We start from the raw sequence: 25,329 nt of genomic DNA on the forward strand, positions 1-25,329 counted from the left end.
GAGTTGTCCAGCCATTCTCATCCTCCTTCTCTGAGTTGTTCCTCCCTCATTAACATATACTCGCTGCCCCATGAGTTTCCTATCTAATCTTTCCAGCTGCTGTTGTCCATTTGATCCCATGTAGATAGACCTTAAATGAGCATAACGCTCAAGGCAGACCTTCTTTACTAGTTAAGCTACACTGCTGTTTGGTTTAAAGAAGACTGCAGGGGATATTTTTGGCTTAAGGTTTAAAGATGATCTCACACAACAGTTACGGGGTTCATCCAGCTTTCTTGGCTCCAGGTCATAAATCTTCTGGTTCCACACTCTCATTCCACAGATGAGGAAACAGGCCCAGAGAAGGGAAGGGCCTTTCACAGTCACACAGGAAGTCTGGGGAACAGCTGGCTCTGGAAACCAGGGCTCCTAACACCCAGAACAGCAGCTAGAATCCCCCTAATGAGGAAACATCCACCCAGCCACCACGAACATTTGATGAATTTGTTTCCAGTCTCTTAAAAATACATATATGTGATTTAAGAATAATATTTATACTGTACGTGAACATAATATTTTGAAAAATTAATTTCATTATCTCCTGGATACATTGTGGACACTCAGCGTTTGTTCTTATTCTCACTATCCCAGTGAGGCCTCAGGCTTTTTATCAGCTCCTTCCTGGAGGACGGCAATAAGCTCTTGATTGGTTCCCCACGTCTGGATGCACCAGCACCCAGCGCCCTCCCTTCCTATCTCCACCTAGTCCACCATGGCCACCAAAGCGGAGACCAAGGGGGCAAGGAGGGCAAACAAGGCTGCTCAGAGGATTCCTGCAATCCTCTCCTCTTGGGTCAGTAGTAGCTTTGGCATACCCTTTGGACGCAATGAGTTGGAATTGACTCAAAGGCAACAGGTTGGGAAGCCCCAGGCTCCCTAGGCCCTCTGCTCCCCATACTCCGCCTCTGGTGGTCTGCTCAGCGGCTCCCTCATACTCTTGAGGAGTCATTAGCAAGTGCTACTCTTACTCAGTGGATTGCTGTTGTTGTTTTATTTTGGTAAAAATACACACGGCAGAACATACTTCCAGTTCAACAATTTCTACACGGACAGTTCAATAACACGGGTTACATTCTTCACACCGTGTCCCCATTCTCGCTGTCTCTTACCCATATTGCCCATTGACTTAGGCTCCCTGCCCCATAAACTTCTCATCTATGCACTAAGAGTTCCTGTTGAGAATCTGCTCTCCTATAGATAATTCCTTAAAAGAGTGCAAAGCTCACATCAAAAATTCTTTACTAATTCAACTCAACTGTTGTTTCAAAACGCCTCTGGGGAATAATTTCAGTTCACGGTTTGAAGATTTTCTCAGGGTAATAGATTCAGGGGTTCCTCCAACCTCAATAGGTCCAGTAAGTCTGGATTCTGTAAGAAATTGAAATTGAGTGGGCTGTTTTTGACTCTGCTTTTTCTCTTCTTTCCTGCCAATGGTGGGACTTAGAAAGGCTTCAAGCTTCCTACGGGTCTCGGGATCCCCAAGGGAATAATTCACTCATGAAAAATAATGGCACAGAGCCTGGGGAACTAGTGAGGCCCAGGGGCTGGAGATGGAGGCTTGGCAGGGCACAGCACTGCTGAAGTTAAGGGCATGAGTGAGCTCTCCAAGAGGTGGGCATGCCCCCAAAGATGGCACTGGAAGATTTCCTGGGAGGAGGTGAGAAGAAGAGTCAGAGAGCATCAAGAGGTAGGAAGAGAGTCGGGAGTGTGTCTGATTCCTGAGGCCAAGGGCAAAGAGAGCACATTTTCAAGAAAGTGTGCCAATGCAGCTGTGGACCAACAAGATGTGACCCCGTTTCTTGAGGTGGGTGTACATAAACCGTCCCTGGGACCAAGCTTGGGGCTCAGAATGTTCCAGAGACCCTTAGTCTGGAGCTGGTGCTGAGAAAACCTACCAGTGAGACTGGAATGGTCAGGAGATCAGAGCCTAGGAGGTGTGGGTCTTCCACCAAACCCCAGGGACAAATACCCAAGACCCCACTGAGCAGAAACAGGATGGGACGGAAACCAAACAAATTGCTCCTTTAAAGTCACCTGAAATCCGTGTTTCAGGAATGTTTGATTCTGGCTTCTCTTTCCTGTCGCAGGATATTTAAAGAAAACAATTCTTTGAAAGCTCCAACTCCAAAGCAAAGAGCCCTCTGTGTGCCTACTTCTGGTCTCAGCTTCGAGAACAAACCTCCTTTACTCTGGTCTGGATCATGCCCAAGGTAGCCAGAGCCTCCTGGTCAAACTGGGCAGCAGCCCAAGGCCCTACCGATGCATCAGGTTGAGCTGAGCACAGCCAGACCTTGAAGCCGCCCAGAGGCCTCCGCTTCAAGGCACCCTGAGGCTGGGGCTATGGCGGCTGATGGATCACGTTGCCAGCTGGGAGCTGAGGAAGCCCAGCCTGCCCCAAACCCAAGGCCAGTACTTGGCAGGGAACAGAGACAGCTGAGAAGATTACCCAGGGCAAGAGATCCAGGTTTAGTCTGCCTGAGATTTAAATGAGGTGCCCCATCTTCAGATCCCTGGGTAACTTGCACTCAACTACTAACCTAAAGGTTGGTGGTTCGAACCTACCCAGCAGTGTCACAGAAAAATGGCCTGGCAATCTGCTTATGTAAAGATTACAAAAGAAAACCTTACGGACCAGTTTTACCCTGTAATACATGGGATTGCTGTGAGACGGAATGGACCCGACAGCAACAGGTTTGGTTATTTATTTATGTATTTTCTCGGTTGTCTCCATCCTCAGTCTTGGCCATTTCTAAATGGAAAACAGATCTAAACCCAGAGCCTGCAAAAAGGTCAGGGTGCAAAGAGGGGAACTGGAAATAAAAGGGGAACTACTGCACCAGGGTCCCCACACCTGGGTGTTCCCCTGACCCCCCCCATTGCTCCCTGTATAACACCGCCCCCCCTCCACCTCGCCCCAGTCCTGGCTGTCACAAGGACGGGATAGCCCACAGAGCAGCTCCCCATCAGGTCTGTCTGATCCGACAACCACAGTGGGAGGAGGACTGGGCACGGGTTTTAATTCTCATTCTGCAGATGAGGAAGCAGTAGTTCTGAGAAGTTAGAGGGCTTGTCCAGGGCCACACAGCCAGGAAGCAGCAGAGCCAGCTTTCCAGCCAGATCGCCTGACGTCCAGCCTATGTTCTTTCCACAGCATCTTGCTGCCCCGGCCAGGAAAGGGAAGGCAGGTGGCACCTTTCCATTTCTGTCCATGGATGAACAGGTATCTGGAAACTACTTGCTGGGGGAACTTCCCAGCCCAGACGGCCAAGTGTCCCGCCCAGGGGTCAATACTCATGTGTGGTGACCTCATGCCCCCCTGCTAGTAAGGTCCACTCTGACTTGGGTTCAGCCAAATGACCCTAGCAGGTCATGGAATAAGCCTTGCCCAAGGTCCTGCCCACGTCAAGGCTTGTTCTCAGACCAGGGATCCTCCTCCCGGGTCACTAAGTCATGGGCTCCCAGGAGGTTAGCACAGGAGTAGCCCTGAGGCTACTCCAGGAAATCCCACCTTTCAGATAAACAGACCCCTGCAGACTGCCCAGGGTCACACCCACAAAAGTAATAGCAGCACCTTCCTCACTAGGTTGCTTAGAGGATTTAAACGATATAATACAAGTAAAGCACTTAGCTCAATGCCTGGCACATAGGTGGTACTCAAACTGATACTGCTATTGTCATTGTTATTATTTTGCCCACTGTTGCCAAGTTACTAGGCCACCAGAAGAGTCCCCCCCCCCCCCCCCGCTTACAGTCCAGGCCTCTGACCCACATGTAGTCTCACAAGGCTGAGCAGTCAGGAGCTCTGGGACCCACCCTTGGTGTGGCTTTTAGTTAGCTGTGTGAGGCTGCTTATCCCCCGGGGCCTCGATTTTCTTGTCATTGAGAAATAAGGGAAGTGGCTAGACATTCAGTAAAAAAGGCCCTTCCAATTTGGGATTCTCCTATTTCAGCAGCAAAACTACCCCAACCAGAAGGCAGTGGGGAACGTGGATGCCTGGCTAGGAGGAGGAAGCCACAGGCAGATGCAGACAAAGGCGCCCTGTGCAGGCCTTGCCTCTAGCCTAGCGGAAAGTTCTGTGTGTCTCTACACCTGGATCCAGAGCCTTCCAAAAATCATAGTTGAAAGTTATTACTTGAACGTTGTTGGAGAGCTGACTTTGCATTCTTGGAGGCTGTAGTCCAGGAAAAGTGGAAAAGAGAGTGTTGAGAGAGAGAGCAGGAGGGAGCATGAAAGAGAACGAATGGAAAGAGGAGGAGGAGGAGGAAGAGGGAGACAGAGGAGAGGGAGAGTGGAAAGGTGAGGAGAGAGGCAAGGACAGACAGACACGTGAGAGAGGCCACGGTGAGACAGGAAGCAAGGAGGACGGGAGGCCACGGCTCAAGCAGGGTGCAGAATCACCGAAGCCGGGACACTCGGCCTGGCCACAAAACAGAAGCAACACAGTGGTTTCTTGACAGGAAACTCCCTCCCTGGTGCTGAAGTGCAGAGCCGTTAGGTGGTCATCTTACTGCTCCCTTGAAGAACTCAACATCAGTTAATTTTCTGTAAAACAATACCACGAACCTCCCCCATGTAGCAGCACCCTTCACCTTTGCCACCAGCCACGAAGGGAACCCACTCCAGGCTGGGCAGGAGCAGGCAGCAGTTGTGGTGGTAACTGGCATCCCAGGCACTGAGCAGATCGCAGCGCCCTGACGCATGGATCCCTTCAATTATGACGTAATGATAATCACTACTGTTGCCCTAGCACCTACTATGTGCCAGTCCTTGCGCCAAGCTCTTCACATGCATGTATAACTAATCTTCATAACTACGCCATGAGATTCCATCACTAATCTCATTTTACAGTTGGGGAAACCAGACAGCCTGGCCTTAGAGCCCACATCTTAACCACAACACCCTACTGAAGTAAAATGATAACTACTGGTAGAGGCAAAGTGGAATGGCCACGGGCTAAAGGGGTTTAGGTTCTACTCCTTCGAGGCGGTGTGCCCTTGGAGAAGTTATTTATTTGCTCAGGGCTGGCTTCCTCATTTCTAAAACGAGGATAATAACAGTAACAACTTCATAGTGTTGGTGTGAGGACTAAATGAGATAATACGGACCACTTAACAAAGATGGGCAGTGCTTCACTGGGGTTTTGTTACCCAGTACAGGGGCCAGAAGCCCAGAGAGGTGAGGGTCAGCTCTCCTGGTAGGCATTCAGCCCTGGGCCTGCTTCCCTCAGCCACTTAACGCATGCTAAGAATTAAAGAGAAGGGATTTGGGTGCTGACAGCGTCTGGGTGCCAGGCAAGGTGTTGGTGTCAGGGAGGTGCTGTACCCTGTGAGGCATTAGGATTCTAGGCCCTGGATGCTCAGGGAAGCTTCCCCTGTCTCCTACTGCTCCTGCTTTGCCAAACCCTCAGCCCAAGAAGGAAAACCAAAGGCCCCCCTTGGGTGGGGCGGCACGACAGGGCAGGGCAGGGCAGGGCCAAGCGGCTGGGCGTCACTATCGCTCCCAGCTGGACAGAGTTAAGCCCAGCCACCTTGTTATCGGTTCCCCAGGCCCTGTGTGAAATGTAGTGCCTGGCACCACAGCGGGGCAGGACACTGGGCCCTTCCCAGGAGGGGCAGCCTGGGGAAACGGAGCTCCCGCCAGGCGTGCTACCTCTGTGCCATCCTAGGCAATTAGTTCCCTCTCTGGGCCTCTGGGATGGAGGGGAAGTTGACCCCAGAGTTCCTTCCAGCTCTAAAAAGGGAGGACCCTGTGATCACCTGTGAGGTGCTTGTGATCATCACTCCCCTTTACGGATGAGGAGATGGAGGCAGAGCAAAGGGAGTGACCTGCTCCAATTGCTGAATTAGCTGGTGGCTGAGCCGAGAGTGACACCCAGGTCTCCTGACTCTCAGGCCACTGCTCTTCCCACCCCACGTGCCCTGACCTTCTGGAGGGCCCATGGAGGGAAGGTCTAGAGGTGGGGGGCTGGAGAGGCTGGGGACCTCTCAGAGGGCCTCCAGACATGTGAGAACCTGGCAGCCCTGCAGGGTGGGGGGGTCTCCCTTTGGGTCTGGCCCAGCAGAAGGCAAGGGTGGCAGGGCTTCTGGGGGTATGGAGAGCTGGCCTCACAACCAGGCCCTGATAACACCCCTGCCCTTATCAGTGGGCCAGGGACTGGGTGGGGTGCATCTGAGCATCAAGGGCAGGTTCACTAGAAATGGGGAGGAGGCAGAAAGAGAAGGTGGGTGCAGCCCATCTGAGGCTCCTGGCCTGGCAGGAAAGAAGACCCGAGAGGAGCCCAAAGCTTAGGGGTGGGCTAGTCCCACTCACCCATCCTACAACAGAGAGCCTGATCCAACAGACTTTCCGAAAGAAATCCTAGCCATCCCAGGTGGGGTAGGGGGGTAGGGTGGGCAGGGGGAAAGGATCTAAATCCCAGAGCTGGAGGTCTTTGCCTCTGGAGAAGTCACTGCCTCCTCTGAGAAGCTGAGGAAAGATGTCCTCACCCAGTGGGGAAGCAGAGGTCCAGGGTATCATGGGGAGATGACTCACAAGTGGTTTAGGATGAGGGAGGTACCTGCCGGAGGCATGTGAATTTCCTGCATACCTTGAAGCAGAGCTCCAGTAAGTGCAGTCCGGTGATCCAGCCGGCCTGCCTCTGAAACAGGCCAGGCAGCAGTGGCAGAGTGGGGAGAGGCTGCTCCAGACACTGGGGCTTGGCCTCCTCAGCCCCCTGTGGAGCTGGGACCCCCGTACAGGGGCTGCTCCCCACCCAGCCAGTGCCATGAACATCCTCCTCACCAGGATTCACATCTAGGCTTGGCCCAGTTCCTGGGTCCCCTTTCCTGTGTGAGCCAGGCCCAGATTGCCCCAAGGACTCCCTGGTGGGCACCCCACTCTGCTGCCTCTCCTAACTGCTGGGCAGCCTGGACCAAGCTGTGCCCTCCTGGATGCATACAGACCAGAGACACAAACAGTTTACACACACACATATATATATATATGCACACATATACAATTCACACAAATATACATATATACATAGGCACAGATATACAGTTCACACACATACATATACACACATACATACAGTTCACACATACACATATATACATATGCACACATATAGAGTTCACACTCAAACATATACATACACACATATACATATGACACATACACAGTTCACACTTAGACATATGCACACACACATACATACATACGCACACATACAGAGTTCACACTCATACATATGCACAACATATACAGGTCACACACATATACATATATACATATGCACACATATGCAGTTCACACACATACATACACACAGAGTTTACACTCACATACATACATATGCACACATGTATAGTTCACAAATATGCATATATACATATACATATAGAGTTCACAGTCATACATATATACATATGCACACATACATGACACATACAGTTCACACTCACATATACATACATACATATGCACACATACACAGTTCACACAATATAATATGCACACATAGAGTTCACATATGTACATACATATGCACATATAGAGTTCATACTCATACATATATACATATGCACACATATACAGTTCGCACATATACACATATACGTATGCACACATAGCTCACACACATATACATATATAATATGCACGCATATAGAGTTCACACTCATATACATATGCACACATGTACAGTTCATACTCATATACATATTCACACAAGCACACATACACGCGTATACACGTGCACGCATACACACGCATACACGTGCATGCATACACACGTATACATGTGCACGCATATGCAGTCCACATTCACATACCCACGTGGGCTCAGGGCTCAAAGAGACTCATCTCCCTGCCCAACCCCACCCCCGCACAGCCGTGAGTGGCCGGCTGCCCAGACAGATGGAGGCTGCCTCAGCTTTACATGTGAATGTAAACTCCTGAATGTTCACGCGCAGCCACCACTGTCCGTCAGCGGAGGCCTGCGTGCTGCCATGATGCTGAACAGACTTCAGTGGAGCTTCCAGACTAAGACGCACTAGGAAGAAAGGCCTGGTGATCTACTTCCAAAAACCAGCCAGTGAAAACCCAACGGATCACAAGGGTCTGATCGGAAACCCATTATGGGGATGGCACAGGACTGGGCATCATTTTGTTCTGTTGTGCACACAGTCACCACGAGCTGGGGGTGATGGGGGGACTTGGCAGCAGGTAACAGCAGAGTATGTTTAGTGTGGCCACAGAAGCCACTTACACAAGGCCAGAGCGGGTTGCTGCCTTCTCCTGTGCGAACGAGTACCCTAATGCCCTGCCCAGAACCCAAGGGTTTCTGAGTTAAGCAGGGACAGGGCTGAGAAAAGGCTCGAACCCCCAGGGAGCTGGGACCAGGGAGACACTGGGACCAAGGTAAAGAGGAGTTAGTTGGAGTTCCTGGGGTTGAACAAAGAGCTGAGCCAGGAGCCCAGAGAGCCAAGAGCCAGAGAGGGCCGGTGAGGCTGGGGCCTGGACAGGGAAGGGCCTCCAGAGACAAGAGGCCAGCCTCAGTGGAAGGGAGGACTGGAGAGGACACGTCCTGCATCTTAGGTGATCACCTCCTGAGGCTGGGCTGACAGCCCCACCCCCCACCCATGAGCTTATTCCCAACCCACACAAGCATGTATGCGTGCAGACAGGCACACAAACAGACATGCCCACCTCCACAAGCCTCCAGGGGATCTTCATCTTTCCATTTCCTCCTACATCACACGCCCTGATTCCACCCGGACGTAATGGCGGCGGGCAGGAAACTGGTTTGCACCAACCCTGACCTCCTAAGGCAGCAGCTCTGAAGCTTCAGAGGGGCGGTATCATATGGGGCCCTTGATAAAAATTCAGATCCCAGCTCTAACCCCAGCCCAAGATTCTGATTCAGTGGTCTGGGGTCGGCCCAGGCAATTCTGGGCTGGTGGTCCTTGGAGAAACTCTGGGTGGTCTGTCAGCTTCGTGTTGGAGGAAATAATCCTTTTGTTCATTGTATGTCTGCCGTGTGCCAGGTGCTCTGCTCAATCCATCTCATTTCATCTTCTGACGACCTTCCCATCCCCAAGGTCACATGCTGGCCACTAGCAAGCCATGGTTTGGCGTGGTCCCTCACCCACCCCTGTCCCCTAGGGTCTGCAGACTCACAAGGCTGGACCCAACACAGGGACAGGACCAGCACCTGACTCCCCACCAAGAGGGAAAGACCAGAATGACACAAGGTTAAGAGGCTCAGGAAAGATGCCAGGTTGGACTATGAAGGAGAACAGCGCCCCCCCCCCCCAACTCCCCACTAACACAATGACGCAGCCCCAGCCCAGCCAGGAGGCTCCAGGGGAGGTGGGCTGGACCAGGCTAGGATGGTGACTTCCCAGGCAGTGGGCGCCCCCTGCAGTCAAACAAGGGTGCAGCAGGACAGGAGGCCCAGTCTTTGCTCAAAGCTGACGTCCCTGATGTTGGTGGGCTTTTTCTTCCCTCATCTCCAGTCCTTGATGGGAGGTGGACTAGGCCAGCCTACGTGGTTATTATTGTTGCCTCATTTTAAGGACCAAGAGAAATGTTAAGTGACTTGCCAGAGCTTATGCTGGGTCTTCACTCTTCCCCCCCCCCCGGAGGTCTTTGTCCGGCCCCTCAGAGCCTGCCCCACCTCCTAGCACCCAGGACAGACATGCTCAGCAGGACACTGAAGGAGGCAGGCAAAGGGTGTTTAATGGGCACTGGGGGCGTGTCTTGGCACTCCCTCCAGGGGAGTGGGCATCTCCACACACTCGGGTCTCAAGAGGTGAGGCTCTCCTTGCAGGTGCTCCTGGAAACGCAGGGTATGAAGATGTGAGAGGGAGGCCGACCCTAGTGTGGGGGCCTCCTGCAGCAAGGGCACCACTGGGCTGGCGTGGAGCTAAATACAGACAGGGATGGAGGCTTGCCCCATGCCCCACCCCACAGCTCAAAGCCCACCCGCTGGGGAGCGAGAAACCCCCAACCTCCTCGCCAGCAGGGCAAAGGGAGTGGGCTGGTGCTGTGGAAGGTCGCTGTAAGGGGGCTGGGGGTTGTGGGTACCCACCCCCACCTCACTCCTAATGCCCCACTTCCTTATGTTCCATACATCGAGCTTCAGAGTAAAAGTTCACTTAAATAAAGGAATCCCTCCACCTAAAATTACAAACTACCAGACTGGTCTTGCCTCCTCATTAATAACTGAAGAAACTGAGGCCCAGAAAGGGAAAGCAATTGGCTCACAGCCTTTCCCCTTTGTGTCTTCAGGCATCCCGAGGGTATTCTGGAGGCCTGTGACACTGCTTCCAGCACCCGTTCAAGTCTAAAACCTCCTTCCCCCAAGCTCTGGGTGCTCCAGCTTCAGGGCCAGCTCACCTTCTGGGGGCTTCCCCCAGTACTTACACAATCTGCAGACGCCCTCTCCTGACACACACACACACACACACACCCCTTACCTCCTGGAGAGCTGAAGCCTCTCCACTCCCTGGGAGCCCCTTGCCTGGTATGTAGAGGCTCCGAGGTTGGGGCTGGGGGCTAGGCCCAGGCCCAGGGAGGACTGGGGAACTGGGCTCAGAGGGGCACGTCAAAGAGTGCACATTCTGCAGGGGCACCCAGTCATGCCGCACCACTCTCTGTAGCCAGACGGCCTCGGCCATGTACCTGGGGAGCAACAGGCCAGATGCAGGGAGCCACAGCCCTCCCGGCCTGGCCACTCACTGTCCCCTTCAGCTTGGAGAACATGCAGCCTGGAGCTTAATCTTATAGGGAGTCAAGGCCAGTCACATCTTGGCTGGCGTGCTCTCCACCCCATTCTTTGGGGAAAAGGACTCAAAGAGGCAAGTGGGGTGGCTCCAGGAGGCTCCCACATGCTCTGGAGAAAACCCCAAAGGAGCAGGACAATGTGCCAAGGGGCTAGAGGTGATGACCCAGGCTTACCCCACCCCACCAGCTCCAGGACCCCAGTTTGCCAACTCACTTGGGTCCCAACGGTGCACAGATCGTTAAATACCAGTTGCTGGCACAGCCCTGGTCAAAGGGGTTGTATCCCTGCAGATATCGGCACTGGAGGGGGAGGACAGGAAGAGGGGCTCAGAGCCGGCAGGACTGAGCAAGCCATTGACCCTTTCTGAGCCAGTCATCCCTGCCCAGGGCTGCAGCAAGATGGGGGGTGGGGGCAGGGGAATGGACAGGGAAGGACCTGAGAGTGAGCTGAGGCCTCCTCTTTCTCAGCTTCCAGGCAGAGCAAGCCACTTCTGAGTTCTCCAAATGAACCCCAACACTGCACCCACCTCTTCTGCTTCTCAATCCCCGCCCCCCCGTTATAGATTCAATTGTGTTCCCCCAAAAGATACGTTGAAATCCTAACCCCTGGTACCTGTGAATGTGACCTTGTTTGGAAATAGGGATCTCTGAAGATGTTATCAGTTAACATGAGGTTATACTGGGGTGGGGGGGTCCCAATCCAACAGGAGTGGTGTCCTTATAAAAGAGGAGAAGCGACAGAGAGAGGCAGAGGGAAGAACACCATGTGAGGACAGGCAGAGATGGAGTTACGCAGCAGCTACAAGTAAAGGAATGCCTGGGGCAACTGGAAGCCTGGAGAGACAAGGAAGGATCTTCCCCTAGAGCGTTCAGAGAGAGCATGGCCCTGCCAACACCCTAACTTCAGGCTCCTAGACTCCAGAATGGTGAGACAAAAAATTCCTGTTGTGTTAAGCCACGCAATTCGTCGTACTTTGATATGACAACCCTAGGAAACTAAGACAGCCTCCCCTCATCTTGTCTCCTCTTACACAGTGCCCCCGCCCGCCCCCGTCCCCACAGGCCCCACACATCTTCCTGCTACCTCCTTCCAGACACACTTTCAGGTCTTCCACTTGCTGCCGAACTGCTCCAAGGACAGTTCCACGCCCCTTCTGCACTTTTCCACCTCTCATTTTTTCCCTGACTCGTGCCTTTGCTGAATTTGGCTATCTGGAAGAATAGTTGTGGGAGAGGCCTGATCATATTTCCCTAACTAAAATCAGATTAAAAAAAAAACCTGTTGCTGTCAAGTTGATTCTGACTTATAGGTTGCCCTGGAAAATCTGGACTGAAGGCCCCGAGCACACAACGCAGTAAAGGTCAAGCCCCAAGGTCAAGCCCTCCCCTAATCTGCAGCCAAGACGCTGTTGATCAGGCTGTCCTCCTCCCCACCTCCACACCCTCCATCTGTCCACTTCGCCTCCTTCCTGAGCCCCTCTTCCTCCCCAGTGCAGACCAAGCCTCACCCCACTTCAAGAGCCTTAGCTATAAAATGTTGTCAATGGCCAAAAGTGGCCCAGGAGCACTTCTGTTCACCACCAACTCTCCTGTGCCCCATGCCCCTGTGACAAAGACTGTGATCTTCAACGGTATTCTCCACCGAAAAGAACCAGGACTCCATGTAGGGGAGCTGACCCTGTGACTAGGGGAGGAAAATCCAAATGGCTTCAGAATATCCCATTTTTGCTGAAAAGCAACGCTAACCACAGTCATGTGTGGGTTCGGCCTACTTCCTAAGGTCTTTAAAGCATTTAGGAGAAGCTGGTAGTCTATTCATGGTTTCAGTTCAATGTTTACAAGAGGTTGATTATGTTTGCAATGAGAATTTTTTAATTTAGGGAAATAAATTTTTGATTTCTCAGTTGTATATGGAAAACGTTGCTTGTCCAATGCTTAAAGGAATGATAGGTGTTTTAAAAATGTATAAGAACTGACCAAAATATAGAGTACCTTCCTTTCCACACATGGTACCTCTCAAATGGGAACAGAATCCAACAGCTCCGAAGCTTCCAGACCATCCTCTCTTGCCAGCTCCAGTCCTGAGCCTCCTGCTCCAATTCTATACCTCAAATGTCCTCACGCTCCACAGGACCAAAACCAAAGTGGACATCTCCACCTAGGTCCCTGCTGCCTCCTCACCAACCTCTCATCTCCTGAGGCATCAGGGCGCCAGCCTTTTCTTTCTCCTTCTCCCCCAAACCATTATAGGTTCATTTGTTTGTTACTTCACTCATTTATTTAGAAATATTTTGGGGCCTCAACAATGTTCCAGGTACCACACTGGGAACTGAGGACACAACCAGTGGTGTCACTAGGGGAGTGTGGGGGTGTGGCCACACTGGGTGACAGTTTGAGGGGGTGACACCAAAATGACTATCAAATTTTTGTGCAGTGTTTCAGCAGAAATTTATTATTTTTTATAAAAATATCCCGTAGTTAGTTATAATGATTAAAAAAAAAAACATTTTTCATAAGTCCAACTTATATGCATCAACATACCAGTTTACATCTAACAATATCTACGCTAATTTGCTTTTTAAACCTTCTTATGCACCCTGGTCAGAGCTGCCATTATTACCCAATTACAATAATGCTTAGAATCACGTGGCTTTGTCTGCACATGCTACAAGCACGTGCTGTTGTTTTCAGTTGCTGCTGGTATTTTTACAGTTACTGGTTTTGTCAAATTTTCTGGTGTTTTAGCTACAATATTGTGGTAATTAGCATTTCTGGACCTAGATCAATAACTTTTTTGAGAATAAAGTGGTAACTAAAGGAAATGAAAGGGAAAAATCAAAAAATATTAGTACAACAAAAATTACTAAAGATTCTATATGGTCTGGGACAGGAGGAGGTCCGTGGGGGGGGGGGTGACACCATGAGTTACCACACTGGGTGACACCAGCCCTAGTGACACCCCTGACACAGCCTCAAACACCATCGTTGTTGTTATTGTTGGGTGCTGTCGAGTTGACTTTTGACTCACTGTGACTCCATGTGACAGAGTGGAACTGCCCCACAGGGTTTTCTAGGCTGTTATTTTTATGGGAGCAGATTGCCAGGACTTCCTCCCACGGAGCTGCTGGGTGGGTTTGAACCATCAACCTTTCGGTTAGCAGCCAAGTGCTTAACTGTTTCGCCACCAGGGCTCCTTTCAAACAATAGAGCCAGTCTTAAATTTCTGGGTAGTGAGGGCACCTACCACACAGGGTCCTACGTACTGTGGGGGTGCTCAGGGCAGCACAGAGGCAGATCAAGTGAAAAGAACGGGTGGTCCAGGACAGGACTCTGAGGTACAGGCAGAGGAGCAGCAGCCCAGGGAAGCAGAGAGCGCTGAGCTCCGAGAGGATGGGGAAGACGGTGGGCTCAGTTTCATATGCTGTTGTGTGCACCCCAGAAAGATTAGGTATGAGGACCGCCACAGGCTGTGGCCGCTTGGTGAGCGCTGCAACACTGTGACAGTAAGGACAGGCCAGCCTGGGGTGGCTCGAGGACAGTGAAGAACAGACATAGTGAACACAGCAACTCTTTCAGGAACTATGGCATGATTGCACTGGAAAGGAGAGTACAATAGGTGGGATGGAGGCCGGTGACATTAAGAGAGTTTTGCTTTGCTTTTAAGATATGAGAGATATGACCATGTATAATTGATGATAGATAGGAGTGGTAATAACAACAACAACAATATATACGGCACTTACTTGTACCAGTCACTATTCTATGCGTCTTACACATATTAACCCATCCTGTCCCATTTTACAGATGGGGAAACTGAGTCCCAGGGCAGTTAAGTAACATACCCAAGATCTCTGCTGGTAAGTTGTAGAGCTGTGATCTGAACTTATGTGGTCTGGCTCCAGAGCCCTTGCTATCAACCACTCAGCAAGCAGCTTCAGCAGTAGAGTTCAGGGGAGGAAGGAGGGAATGGAGGTTGTGGTATGTGAAGAATGCCTGAAATGGGGATTGCAGGTAATGGGTAAGAGTCCTGCCTAGTGAATCATGGAGTGCAGACCATATTTAGGTCCCTCGAAGCTGGAGATCTTGGATTGGGGGGCACCATTCTGATCAGTGGAGGGAGGCCAGGCCTCCAAACTGATCTGGGGTTGGGAGAACCACAGAATCTGTGAAGGGGCAGTGCTGCCGAGGAGAGGCTGAGACAATGGGTTGAGTCTGGAGAGAGAAGGGCATGCAGGCCACAGGTGGTTGATGAGTAAAGTCTGAGCAGAGGGGTCACAAGTGGGCTGGGAACCAAAGATGAGTGGTGGCTGGAAGGATGGGAGGAGCTGGGCAAAGAAGGCTCCTCTGTTCTTTCAGGTTTCTCAATGTCTCCAGCTCCCCCCTCATTAATGCTGCCCACTAGTCTTCCTTATACAGCCTTTAGTCATGTCATTGACCTGCTCAATCTCATGGCAAGGATATCCACTCTTTCCACTCCTACTCAACATTGTACTGGAGGTCCAGCACAGTGTAATTGACATAAGAAAAAGAAATAAAGCCATACGAATTGGAAAGGAAGAAGTGAAACCATCCATATTCATAGATGACATGATTACCTGCATAGATAACTCCAAGGAATCAACAAAAAAAGCTACTAGAATAAGTGAGTTTAGCAAGATCAATATACAAAAATCCGCTGTATTTTTAATAAGTGGAACTTGAAATAAAAGTACTAAAAATATGAAATACTTAGATATAAATCTAACAAAATATATGCAACATCTATATACTAAAAACAGCACAGCGCTGATGACATAAATCAATGAAGACCTAAATAAATGAAGAGGTATACCATGTTTATGGATCCAAAGCCTCAATACCGTTCAAATGCCAATTCTCCCCAAGCTGATCTACAGGTTTGATTCAATACCAGTGAAAACTCCAACAGATTTTTTAATAGAAATTGACAATCTGATTCTAAAATTTATATGGAAAAGCAAATGAAGTGTAATAGCTAAAAGAACTTTGCGGGAAAAGAAACAAAGTTGAAAAACTCACATTACCTGATTTCAAGACTTACTATATAAAGCTGTAGTAATCAATACAGCATGGTATTGGCGAACGAGTAGAAAACTCCACACGTATATGGTAAATTCATTTTTGATAACCGTGCAAAGTCAACTCAATGGAGGAATGACAGTCTTTTCAACAAATGGTGCTGAAAGAATCCATATGCCAAAAAAAAAAAAAAAAAATCTTGACCCATACTTTGCACCATACACAAAATTTAACTCTGAACGAATCATAGACCTAAAAGTAAAAATCTAAAACTATAAAACTTAAAGGAGAACATCTTTGTGATCTTGGGTTAACCAAAGTTTTCTTAGTTACAACAGCAAAAGTATGACCCAGAAAAAAAAAAATTGATAAATTTTACTTCATCAAAATTAAAAGCTTCTGCTCTTCTGAAGACACTCTTAAGAAAACGAAATGATAAACTATAGACTGAAAGAAAATATTTGCAAGACACACATCGATATTCAGACTATAAAAAGAACTCTTAAAATTCAATAATAAGAAAACAGCCCCCCTTTTTTTTAATGGGCAAAAGACTGAAACAGACACTTTATCAAAGATACAAAGACGGCAAATAAGAACATGAAAAGATGCTCAACATCTTTATCCATTAGGAAAATGCAAATGAAACCAACAGACATTACTGCACACCTATCAGAATGGCTAAAATTAAAACAAAACAAACCCTGACAATGCCAAGCATTGGGGACAGGGTGCAGACCCATTGCTGTCAAGTTGATTCCATAGGGATTCCAAGACTGTAATCTTTACGGAAGCAGGCTGCCACATCTTTCTCTTATGGGTGGGTTTGAATCATCAGCCTCTAAGTTAACAGCTGAGCACTTAATCACTGCACCACCAGGGCTCCTTTGAAGATGTCAAACAACTGGAATTCTCATACATTGCTGGTGGGAATGCAAAATGATACAGCCAATTGGGAAGACAATTTGGCAGTTTCTTATAAAGGTAAACATATACTTACCACATGATCCAGCAATGTCAATCCTAGGTATTTACTCAAGAGAAATGAAAACTAGTGTTCACGTGCCTGTAAAAAACCAAACCAGCTGACATCGAGTCGATTCCCAGCCGTTACAGAGTAGAACCGTACGTACATAGTGTTTTCAATAGCTGTGGTCTTTCAGAAGTAGATCACCAGGCCTTTCTTGTGAGGTGCTGAACCATAACTGGGCCACGCAAGGACTCCTCCACATGCCCGTACACGAATGTTTATAGAGTGTCATTTGACAAAACTGGAAACAACCCAAGCATCCTTCGACTGGCGAATGGATAAGCAAGCTGTGGTCTATCCATACAACGCACTACTACTCAGCAATAAAAAAGAACGAACTTACCCAATACAGGCAACAAGGTGAATGAATCTTAACTGTACTATGCTAGTGAAGGAAGCCAGATTCAAAAGCTGTGATTCCATTTCTATGACACTCTGGAAAGAGAAAAACTACAGGGACAGGAAAGAAATCAATGGTTGCCAGAGAATGCGGGTAGGTGGAGGAGTTGACTCCAAAGGGGCAGAGGGATTTTCCTGGGATGGTGGAACTGTTCTATAAATCTTGTTTATGATGGTGGTTACCAGAGTGTGTACGTTTGTCAGAACTCATAAAACTATGCACTAAAAAAGGGGGAATTTTACTGTATGTAAATTATACCTCAATAAACCCGACGTTAAAAAAAATCCTACCAGGGCTGGGAGGTTTCCACTGCACCGAGACTGCATTGTCCTTCTGCCTGTCAGGGTTTTTCTAATCCGGCCAACCCCAAGCAGCCTTCTTGATTTCCCGCGCCCCAGTCTCCTCCATAGAGCCATTTCCTCACTCTCCCATCAGCGCTGCACAGACCTTCAGGCTTCCCTGCCTTTCTGCAAGCTGTGCCCCTCCCGTGCAATGCCCTCCCTTTGCCTTCTGCCCTCCAAAACCGCTCAGTGACACGTCCTACCCTTACCCTGCGGTCCTCACTGAACTCTCAATTCCTCCTAGGAGCTGGTGCTACACAACTGAGCACAGGCCGCCCTCTCAGAGCGCTCACCGGTGTCCGGCGGGTGCTACTCTGCTGTCACGTTCCTTATCACCACGAGGGCAGGATGCAGCCTTACTCACCTCGTGCCCATCCCTCAAAACTGCACACGGGGGCCCACCGGAGCACCAGCGACAGAGGCGCGACCACTGACCTCCAGAAGGAGGCGAGGTCTGAGCTGAACCTTACCAGACGGGTCTGGAAGGACTAAGGAGGCACCTTGAAGGCGGCCAGGCCACCATCGGGGACAAGGAGTAGAGGACGAGCGGAGAGTGCGAGGAGGCGCTAGGTGACTGGCTACCCACAGCCCAGGGTCGTAGCGCCCCGCTCGGCCCCGCGTACCTTGCCCTCGTAGGAGCGCTCGGCCGTGCTCACCGACATCGCCTGGATCAGCAGCAGCAGGAAGAGCGGCACCAGGAGGCCCGTGGCGGGTACAGCCACCACGATGCTGCGCGCGGGCGGGTTAAGGAGCCGCTCACCCTGTCCTGGGCCTGCCCTGGGCCCCGCCTCCTCACATTCGGCCCCGCCCCAACTCCGCTCCGCCCCGCCCGGCCCCCAACATCGCCCCGCCCCGCCCTCACCATCGCCCCGCCCCGCCCTCGCCCCAACATCACACCGCCTCGACCTTGCCCAACCTCCAAGATCGCCCCGCCCAGAACTCGCCCCAACATTGCCCCGCCCCACCCCACCCCGCCCCGACCTCACCCCCCAAATCGCCCCGCCCTCGACATTGCCCCGCCCCGCCCTCACCCCAACATCACCCCGTTCCGCCCCCAACTCGCTCCGCCCCGATCTCACCCCACCCTGACCCCGCCCACAATTAGCCCCGTCCTGCCCTGTGCTGTCACCCGTCTGTCCACGACCCCGCTAGATTCTAAACTCTTCACAGCTCTTCCTACCCCTAATCTCGCCCACCTCCCTGGCCCCACCTATCCTTACCTCATCCCAGATCGGTCCCGCCAAGCGTCTCTTCTCCCTGACCCCGCCCATCATTAGCCCCGCCCCCGAGACACCTCTCTTAGCCCCGCCCCTTGTTGTCCTCGCCCCCCTCATGGCTTCTCCGTAGAGTCTTGCGGTCTTGGACGGATACGCGATGGCTTTGTCTATGGAGAAGGGCAGGTGGGTCGTGCGTACCAGGTAGACGAGGCAGGTAACCAGCATGGCACCCGAAAAGAGGCATAGGGACAGCACGAGCAGCATGAAGAGGCGGAAGTTACGGTGGCCGATGCAGTTATTGACCCACTTGCAGTGGTGGTCAAAGTCCTGGGGGCGAGGAGGGCAGGGCAGGCCTAAGGAACTGTCCTCTGGCCTCGAGAACCCGTTGTCTGGCCCAACCCTCTGTGTCCCCCAAACTGAGGCCTTCTGCGGGCCCCCTAACCAAAAAAAAAAAATTAGTTGCCATCGAATTGATTCTGACTTATAGCGACCCTATAGGACAGAGTAGAACTACCCACACGGTTTCCAAGGAGTGGCTGGTGGATTGGAAGTACCAGCCTTTTGGTTAGCAGCCATAGCTCTTAACCAGGCTCCGTAGGCTACCTCAAACCTGCCCTTGGCCTCACTCACTGGCTCCCACAACCCAGGGAGAAACTGAGCCATAAAGTCACTGAGGCTGGCATTTTCATGGTTAGAGCTCTGTGGCTTACAAGGTCAGCCTTCACTAGGCCTTTTAGAGAAAGGCCCGTCCGGTCTCCTGTGAGACACAGCCTGGCGTAACTTTGGGCAGAACATAGAACATCTCCGGGCCTCTGTTTCCTCATCCATTAGATGAAGGTAATAATAACACCTTTCCCCAGCCAGCCTCTCAGGGTTGTAAGGACCAGTTAAGACAATGCATTTATAAACCCTTGGGGGCTATGACACAGGAAAGACAAGCACTCAGAACCCACGAGTTGGTCTGGCCTGGACCCTCAGAGAACAGGCAGAGCTCTCCAGGCTGGCCTGCAGCCAGTCCCTCCCCTGAGGGCCTTGGGTATCTACTGTCAAGGAGCCTTGGAGCAGGGCAGTGGCTGCTTTCCTCCCCTGGCCTGACCAGCATAGATGTGGATGCCCCTGGGCATATCAGCACCTGTGTGGGCAAGGCCAGCCTCACAGGCCAATTGCAGCCGTCCTGGAGGCAGTGACCACACGGGTGACCCAGAGTAGCTGAGAGCTACTGCCACCCTTGGCCTTGAGCAGTCCTGAAGACGATTCCACACCTGACCCCGGCCCCTGGGCGAGTGGGGCTCTTGGCCCTGGCCAGGTGCTGTGGGGGCAGGAGAGTGGGTGCTCACCTCCACACAGATGTTGCACCAGGGGCAGTGGTAGGTTCGGGGCGGGCGGTGGAAACAGCACTTCCGGCACCACTGCAGGCGGAAGGCCCTGTGGTTCACCCACACCACGTGCACCATCATGGGGCCCTGATCGTCAGAGCCTGCAGCGAGGAGAGGATTGGGGGCAGGGTGGGGGGTGCAGCAGACCCTGAGATCACCCGTTCGGCTGCCAGGGGGTTGGGGGGGAGAGGGCAGGGGAATCCCTAGTTGCCATTGAGCAAGTTGTCCAAGCTCAGAGAGGCAGGCAATCAGAGAGGGGGTGGCGTTCCAGGAACTCTGAGGCCGTTGGAACTGTGGTTGATGCTCTGAGGTGTGCGAAGAGGGAAGCAGGAAGAGAACAGAGTGGTTGCATCAAGCTGGCTTCCCTCCCTGGCTGGGCCTCACCCTCCCCTCCAAAGCAGCTAGAAAACTCCAGAATCCTAGTTTTTCTACACCTCAGTGACTTGGGAAATGAAATGCCAGGAGCCAGGCCAGAAAATGAGGATGTAGGGTTATGGGTCCTGAGGCCCCAGCAGGGAGATAGGAGAGCAGGTGAGGATCTGTCCCTGCCAGGCACCAGCCCCTCTGGCGCCACCTCCTTCTCCCCAGGGGACCAAAGCCTCACCTCGATGTAAGATGCCGGGGTCTGAAAAGTTGAGTGAAATGAGACTGAAGAAGGTGAGAACAAAGAGGAGGCCTGTGATGACGGGAAAGGCCCACTCCCCATTCTGGGCCAGCCACCTGCAACTGAGACCAGAGCCTGATTCAGCCCTGATCTAGAGCCACCTGAAGCTCCCCCAGTGCTCAGTATTCCAGGGTCAGGACCCACGGACTATCTTAAGGCCTGCTCTAAAAACCCAGGCTGATGACAGACCCAGAGAGGCTCTGCCAAATGTCACCAGCATTACGAGCCAACTGCAGCTCCCCAGATGTGCCAGGCACTCTATACCACTGTGCCTTTGCACATTCTGTTCCCATGGCCCAAACATCCTCGCTCCCTGACTCCTGACCCCCTGTTCCGCACTTGCCCTGCCCCTGTACTATAATGGTGTTTTCCTTTCTGTCTTTCTGTAAGAAATCTGTCAGCCTATGTGGGAGACTCACGGGAATGCGAAGAAAAGGCCACCGAAAAAGACCAGCAGCACTACATTGAAGGCGGCAAACAGGCTCGGGAGGATCCAGGGAAGCGGGGCCTGTGGTGGGGGCCGGGGCTCCTGCAAGATTGGCATGGCTGGGTCTCCTGTGTCCCCAGGGGAGAACTGAGCCACCCCAAGGCGCCTTCCCCCCTGCTGGCTCCCAGAGCCCCATGGCCACAGCGGCCTTGGAAGCCACAGCCCAGGGTGGAAGGAAAGAAGCCCCACTGTGACATCACAGAAGCCAAGGCGAATGGGGGTCAGGGGCCCTCAGCAGAGCTGTCTGCAGTCTACTCTGGCTGCATCATGGGTCCACCACTTCCACCTGCAAACCCACCCTTCCCCCGTACGTGCTGGGGACTGAGAAACTCCACCTCTGTGAGGGTGGCTTTGAGACTTAGAAATTAGAGAAACAGCGGAAGAAGGTTGGTAGCTCCAACCACCCTTTCAGGCCCAGTGCTAATCGAAGCAAACCGTGCTCATTGCCCACTCCATCTCCGTTTTCTCCTTTTGTTACAAAATCCCACTTGGGCGGCGGGGACCAGCAATCTACTCGGTTAAGTAACTTCCCTACTTCCTTCGTTTCCAGGTTGGTTTCATGATACAATTTTGGTCAGTGAGATGTAAGTGGATGTCCTTGAGGGTTTCTAGAAGAGCTTTGTCTTCCTGATAAAAGGGAAGAAGACACAGTTGACATAGCCCTATGCCTTCTTCCTGTCTTGAACCTAGACGTGCTGGCTGGGGGGTGCCGCCTTGGTTCCGTTAGGCAAGAAGTTAACTTGCAGCCAGACAGAGCTTGATGGCAGAACTGAGTAGCTGCGCCAGCCCTGGACAGCCCAGCTCTGAGCTGCTTATGTGAGAAAATAACTGGGTTTTCTGTGACAAGGCACTGACAATTGTCATTTGTTTTGACCCCTGACCATCTGAACCCTCTGTGTTTGGAGGAGTTCCCACATCATAAGCCTCAATGACCATTTCCTCATTCCACTTGGAGCTGAAAATGCCAGATTTTTTGTGTTCTCAGCCTCCTTTGCCACAAGCGCACAGGCCCATGACCCTGGCACCACCAGTCAGAGAAACCCATGCCAAACCTCATCTCAGGAGCCGTGAGGTAAGAGGAGGGGTCTTTCTTGGGTAGAGGCCATAGAGATGGCTGGGAAGTTGAGTCCTGGAGCAGAAGTGGCTTCAGGGCTGGAGGCAGCTGCCGCCGCAGTCAAGTTCTTGCACAGAAGTGGCCCGCCAGCAGCTGAGGCTCTAAGTCCTTGGTGGTCACGGTGTTTCTCATCAGCTCCAGCACTCCAGCACTCACAACCATTCTATGAGCCTCTCGGTATCTTTTGAATAACCTCTTTTTCTGCTTGACCAGCCAGGGTCTTCTTCAGCTTCACCAGAGAACCCTGACTGATGAGTCATTCCTTTCCCCTCCATGAAAGTTTCTGATCCTCTCCATTCCCCACCCAATTAAATTCCAGAACACTTTCTTTCTGCCTTTCTTATGACCTCTGTCTACCGCATAATTGCAATAGAGTGTGCTGACGGGTCCAAGAAGAGATCGAGGGGATGATGGTGATCACTGGGTACAGTGTGACCCCCACAACTATTAAAGCAAAGGAGAACCTCCAAAGAGAAGGGCTAAAGCCCTGTTGTTCCCCAAGAGGGCGCTGTTGAGGCAGGGAGCCCGTGGCTCCAGGGGAGACCACATGCTGCTGAGGTCCACATCACTATTTAGTTGAGAATTTGAAATAGAGCTTGACTCCTTCATTTTCTTGCATTTCTTCATCCTTTTTTTTTTTTTACCTTGGGTGATTTTTATCTTATTGGACCTTCGTTTTTTGTGACAAGCTGCTTCAACCATTTTCTACAAGTGAACATGTAGGTATAAATAAAATCCTAAAATAAACGTGCCCTGTGACCACCTAAACTCAGATACAACTTGAAATAAAACTTTGATACGTGCTGGTGATTAATGTTTTAAAACCCTTTTAATCCCTTACAGAGTTCTGCTCTCAAGGTCTCCACAGGATTAAGCATGCACTATTTCAGACCTGCGACCAGGGTCCGAATGGGGAGTTTTGGTTTTGTTTTTAATTTTATCGTGTGCTTTAGGTGAAAGTTTACAGCCCAAATTAGTTCCTCATTCAAAAATTTATACACGAATTGTTTTGTGACATTGGTTGCAATCTCCACAAGGTGTCAGCACTCTCCCCCTTACCCTTTACACCCTGGGTTCCCCAGTTCCACTTGCCCGGTTTTCCTTTGTCTTTGCTTTTGGGCAGGTGTTGCCCATTTGATCTCCTATACTTGATTGAACTAAGAAGCATGTTCCTCGCATGTGTTATTGTTTGTTTTATAGGCCTGTCTAATCTTTGGCTGCAAGGTGGGCTTCAGAAGTGGCTTCAGTTCTGGATTAGCAAGGTATCCGGGGGCCATGGTCTCAGGGATCCTCCAGTCTCTGTTAGACCAATAAGCCTGGTCTTTTTTTGTGAATTCGCCAACTGGGGTATACCAACTGCAAGGATTTTCAGAGTTCCTGGTTGTCAAAGTCTAATGCCCATTTTGAAGGGCACCTATCTATTTGATTTGGCGATATCTTGCCATCCAAAATGATAGCTTGGAGAGGCAGTTTGGGCAAGAGAACTAGGTGTCATCAAGGTTTGGGTTCACACCAGCCCCCTGCTGTATATATGCATGGCCATTTAAAATACCTGTTTATTAAAATATAGTAAAATTATTCTTTTAAGTTTATGTATAATAGAAAGGAGAGAATTTGTATCTTGATAAATGACCTTTGAATAAGTCTGTTTTCATCATGAAGCTGTAAAAAGTTATTACCTGCTTTCTGCCTATTCTGTCTGATGGTAGAGCTATTGTCTCATCTGACCTGAATAGATCTGGGGTCTATGCACTTACGTGCTTTTTTGCTGTTTTTGAAAATGTTATTAATGTCACTGAATTTTGCATGTAACATTTTTTGAAATGCCAATTTTTTGTTTTGTATATATGTACATATATATATGTATGTATATACCCATTGCCATCGAGTCAATTCTGACCCATAGTGACCCTATGCAACAAAGTAGAACTGCCCCATAGAGTTTCCAGGGAGTGCTGGTGGATTCAAACTGCTGCCCTTTTGGTTAGCAGACAAGCTCTTAACCACTATGCCACTATATACTTGACCAAAAAAACCAAACCAGCTGCCGTCGAGTTGATTCCGACTCATAGCGACCCTATAATGACCCTATAGGACAGAGTAGAACTGCCCCATATAGTTTCCAAGGAGCGCCTGGTGGATTCGAGCTGCTGACCTCTTGGTTAGCAGCCATAGCACTTAACCACTACACCACCAGGGTTTCCCCACTATATACATATATATATATATATTCACCACAATAAAAATGAATAAAATTTTATAACCATAGATAAGCAAATGAATGAGATTCCTTACTTCTAGAAGAACGGAGAAGGCCAAATGTTTGTTATGTTATCTTCTGCTGTGCTGTGTAAAGGTTGCTATTAGCGATACGGTTAATGCTGTGACCATTGCTTACTCTCAGCACTTGTACTCACCTGACCACTCTTTTTTTTTTTTTTAATTAATTTTTATTAAGCTTCAAGTGAACATTTACCATTCCAATCAGTCTGTCACATGTAGGTTTACATACATCTTACTCCCTTCTCCCACTTGCTCTCCCCCTATTGAGTCAGCCCTTTCAGTCTCTCATTTCGTGCCAATTTTGCCATCTTCCCTCTCTCTCTATCCTCCCATCCCCCCTCCAGTCAAGAGTTGCCAACACACTCTCCAGTGTCCACCTGATTTAATTAGCTCACTCTTCATCAGTATCTCTCTCCCCCCCACTGACCAGTCCTTTTCATGCCTGATGAGTTGTCTTCGGGGATGGTTCCTGTCCTGTGCCATCAGAAGGTCTGGGGAGCATTGCCTCCGGGATTCCTGTAGTCGCAGTCATACCATTAAGTATGGTCTTTTTATGAGAATTTGGGGTCTGTA

General features: G+C 50.5%; 2 protein-coding genes across 4 annotated transcripts in view; one reads left to right on the top strand and one right to left on the bottom strand.

Moving 5' to 3' along the window:
* Positions 1-3,821: 3,821 nt before the first annotated feature.
* ZDHHC19 (zinc finger DHHC-type palmitoyltransferase 19) lies at positions 3,822-23,824 on the bottom strand. Its single transcript, XM_064267146.1, has 8 exons — positions 21,292-23,824; positions 20,813-20,934; positions 20,170-20,309; positions 18,987-19,159; positions 18,239-18,344; positions 11,022-11,107; positions 10,501-10,705; positions 3,822-9,857 (listed from the first exon to the last, which is right to left on the bottom strand). Exons 1-8 carry the CDS (start codon positions 21,414-21,416, stop codon positions 9,759-9,761), a joined length of 1,056 nt encoding a protein of 351 aa, XP_064123216.1. The 5' UTR covers positions 21,417-23,824; the 3' UTR covers positions 3,822-9,758.
* The window catches only part of SLC51A (solute carrier family 51 member A), a 39,953-nt gene continuing 34,961 nt past the window's right edge, over positions 20,338-25,329 (top strand). For all 3 annotated transcript variants that reach the window (XM_064296148.1, XM_064296133.1, XM_064296164.1), the window contains exon 1: positions 20,338-22,431. The gene's annotated coding sequence lies outside the window, so the exon portion shown is untranslated. The remainder of the gene's footprint in view (positions 22,432-25,329) is intronic.

This window comes from Loxodonta africana, chromosome 1, assembly GCF_030014295.1.
Source record: "Loxodonta africana isolate mLoxAfr1 chromosome 1, mLoxAfr1.hap2, whole genome shotgun sequence".
In the NCBI taxonomy this organism is placed as follows: Eukaryota; Metazoa; Chordata; class Mammalia; order Proboscidea; family Elephantidae; genus Loxodonta; species Loxodonta africana.

What these genes read in the sequence shown, in the direction of transcription:
- ZDHHC19 (XM_064267146.1), bottom strand. Translation starts at nt 21,416, where the DNA reads ATGCCAATCTTGCAGGAGCCCCGGCCCCCACCACAGGCCCCGCTTCCC. An exon ending in TCCATAGACAAAGCCATCGC is followed by an intron (nt 18,345 to 18,986) that starts GTATCCGTCCAA and finishes GCCCGCGCGCAG; the next exon opens with CATCGTGGTGGCTGTACCCG. An exon ending in AGGCTTCAGCTCTCCAGGAG is followed by an intron (nt 9,858 to 10,500) that starts GTAAGGGGTGTG and finishes CTGCGTTTCCAG; the next exon opens with GAGCACCTGCAAGGAGAGCC.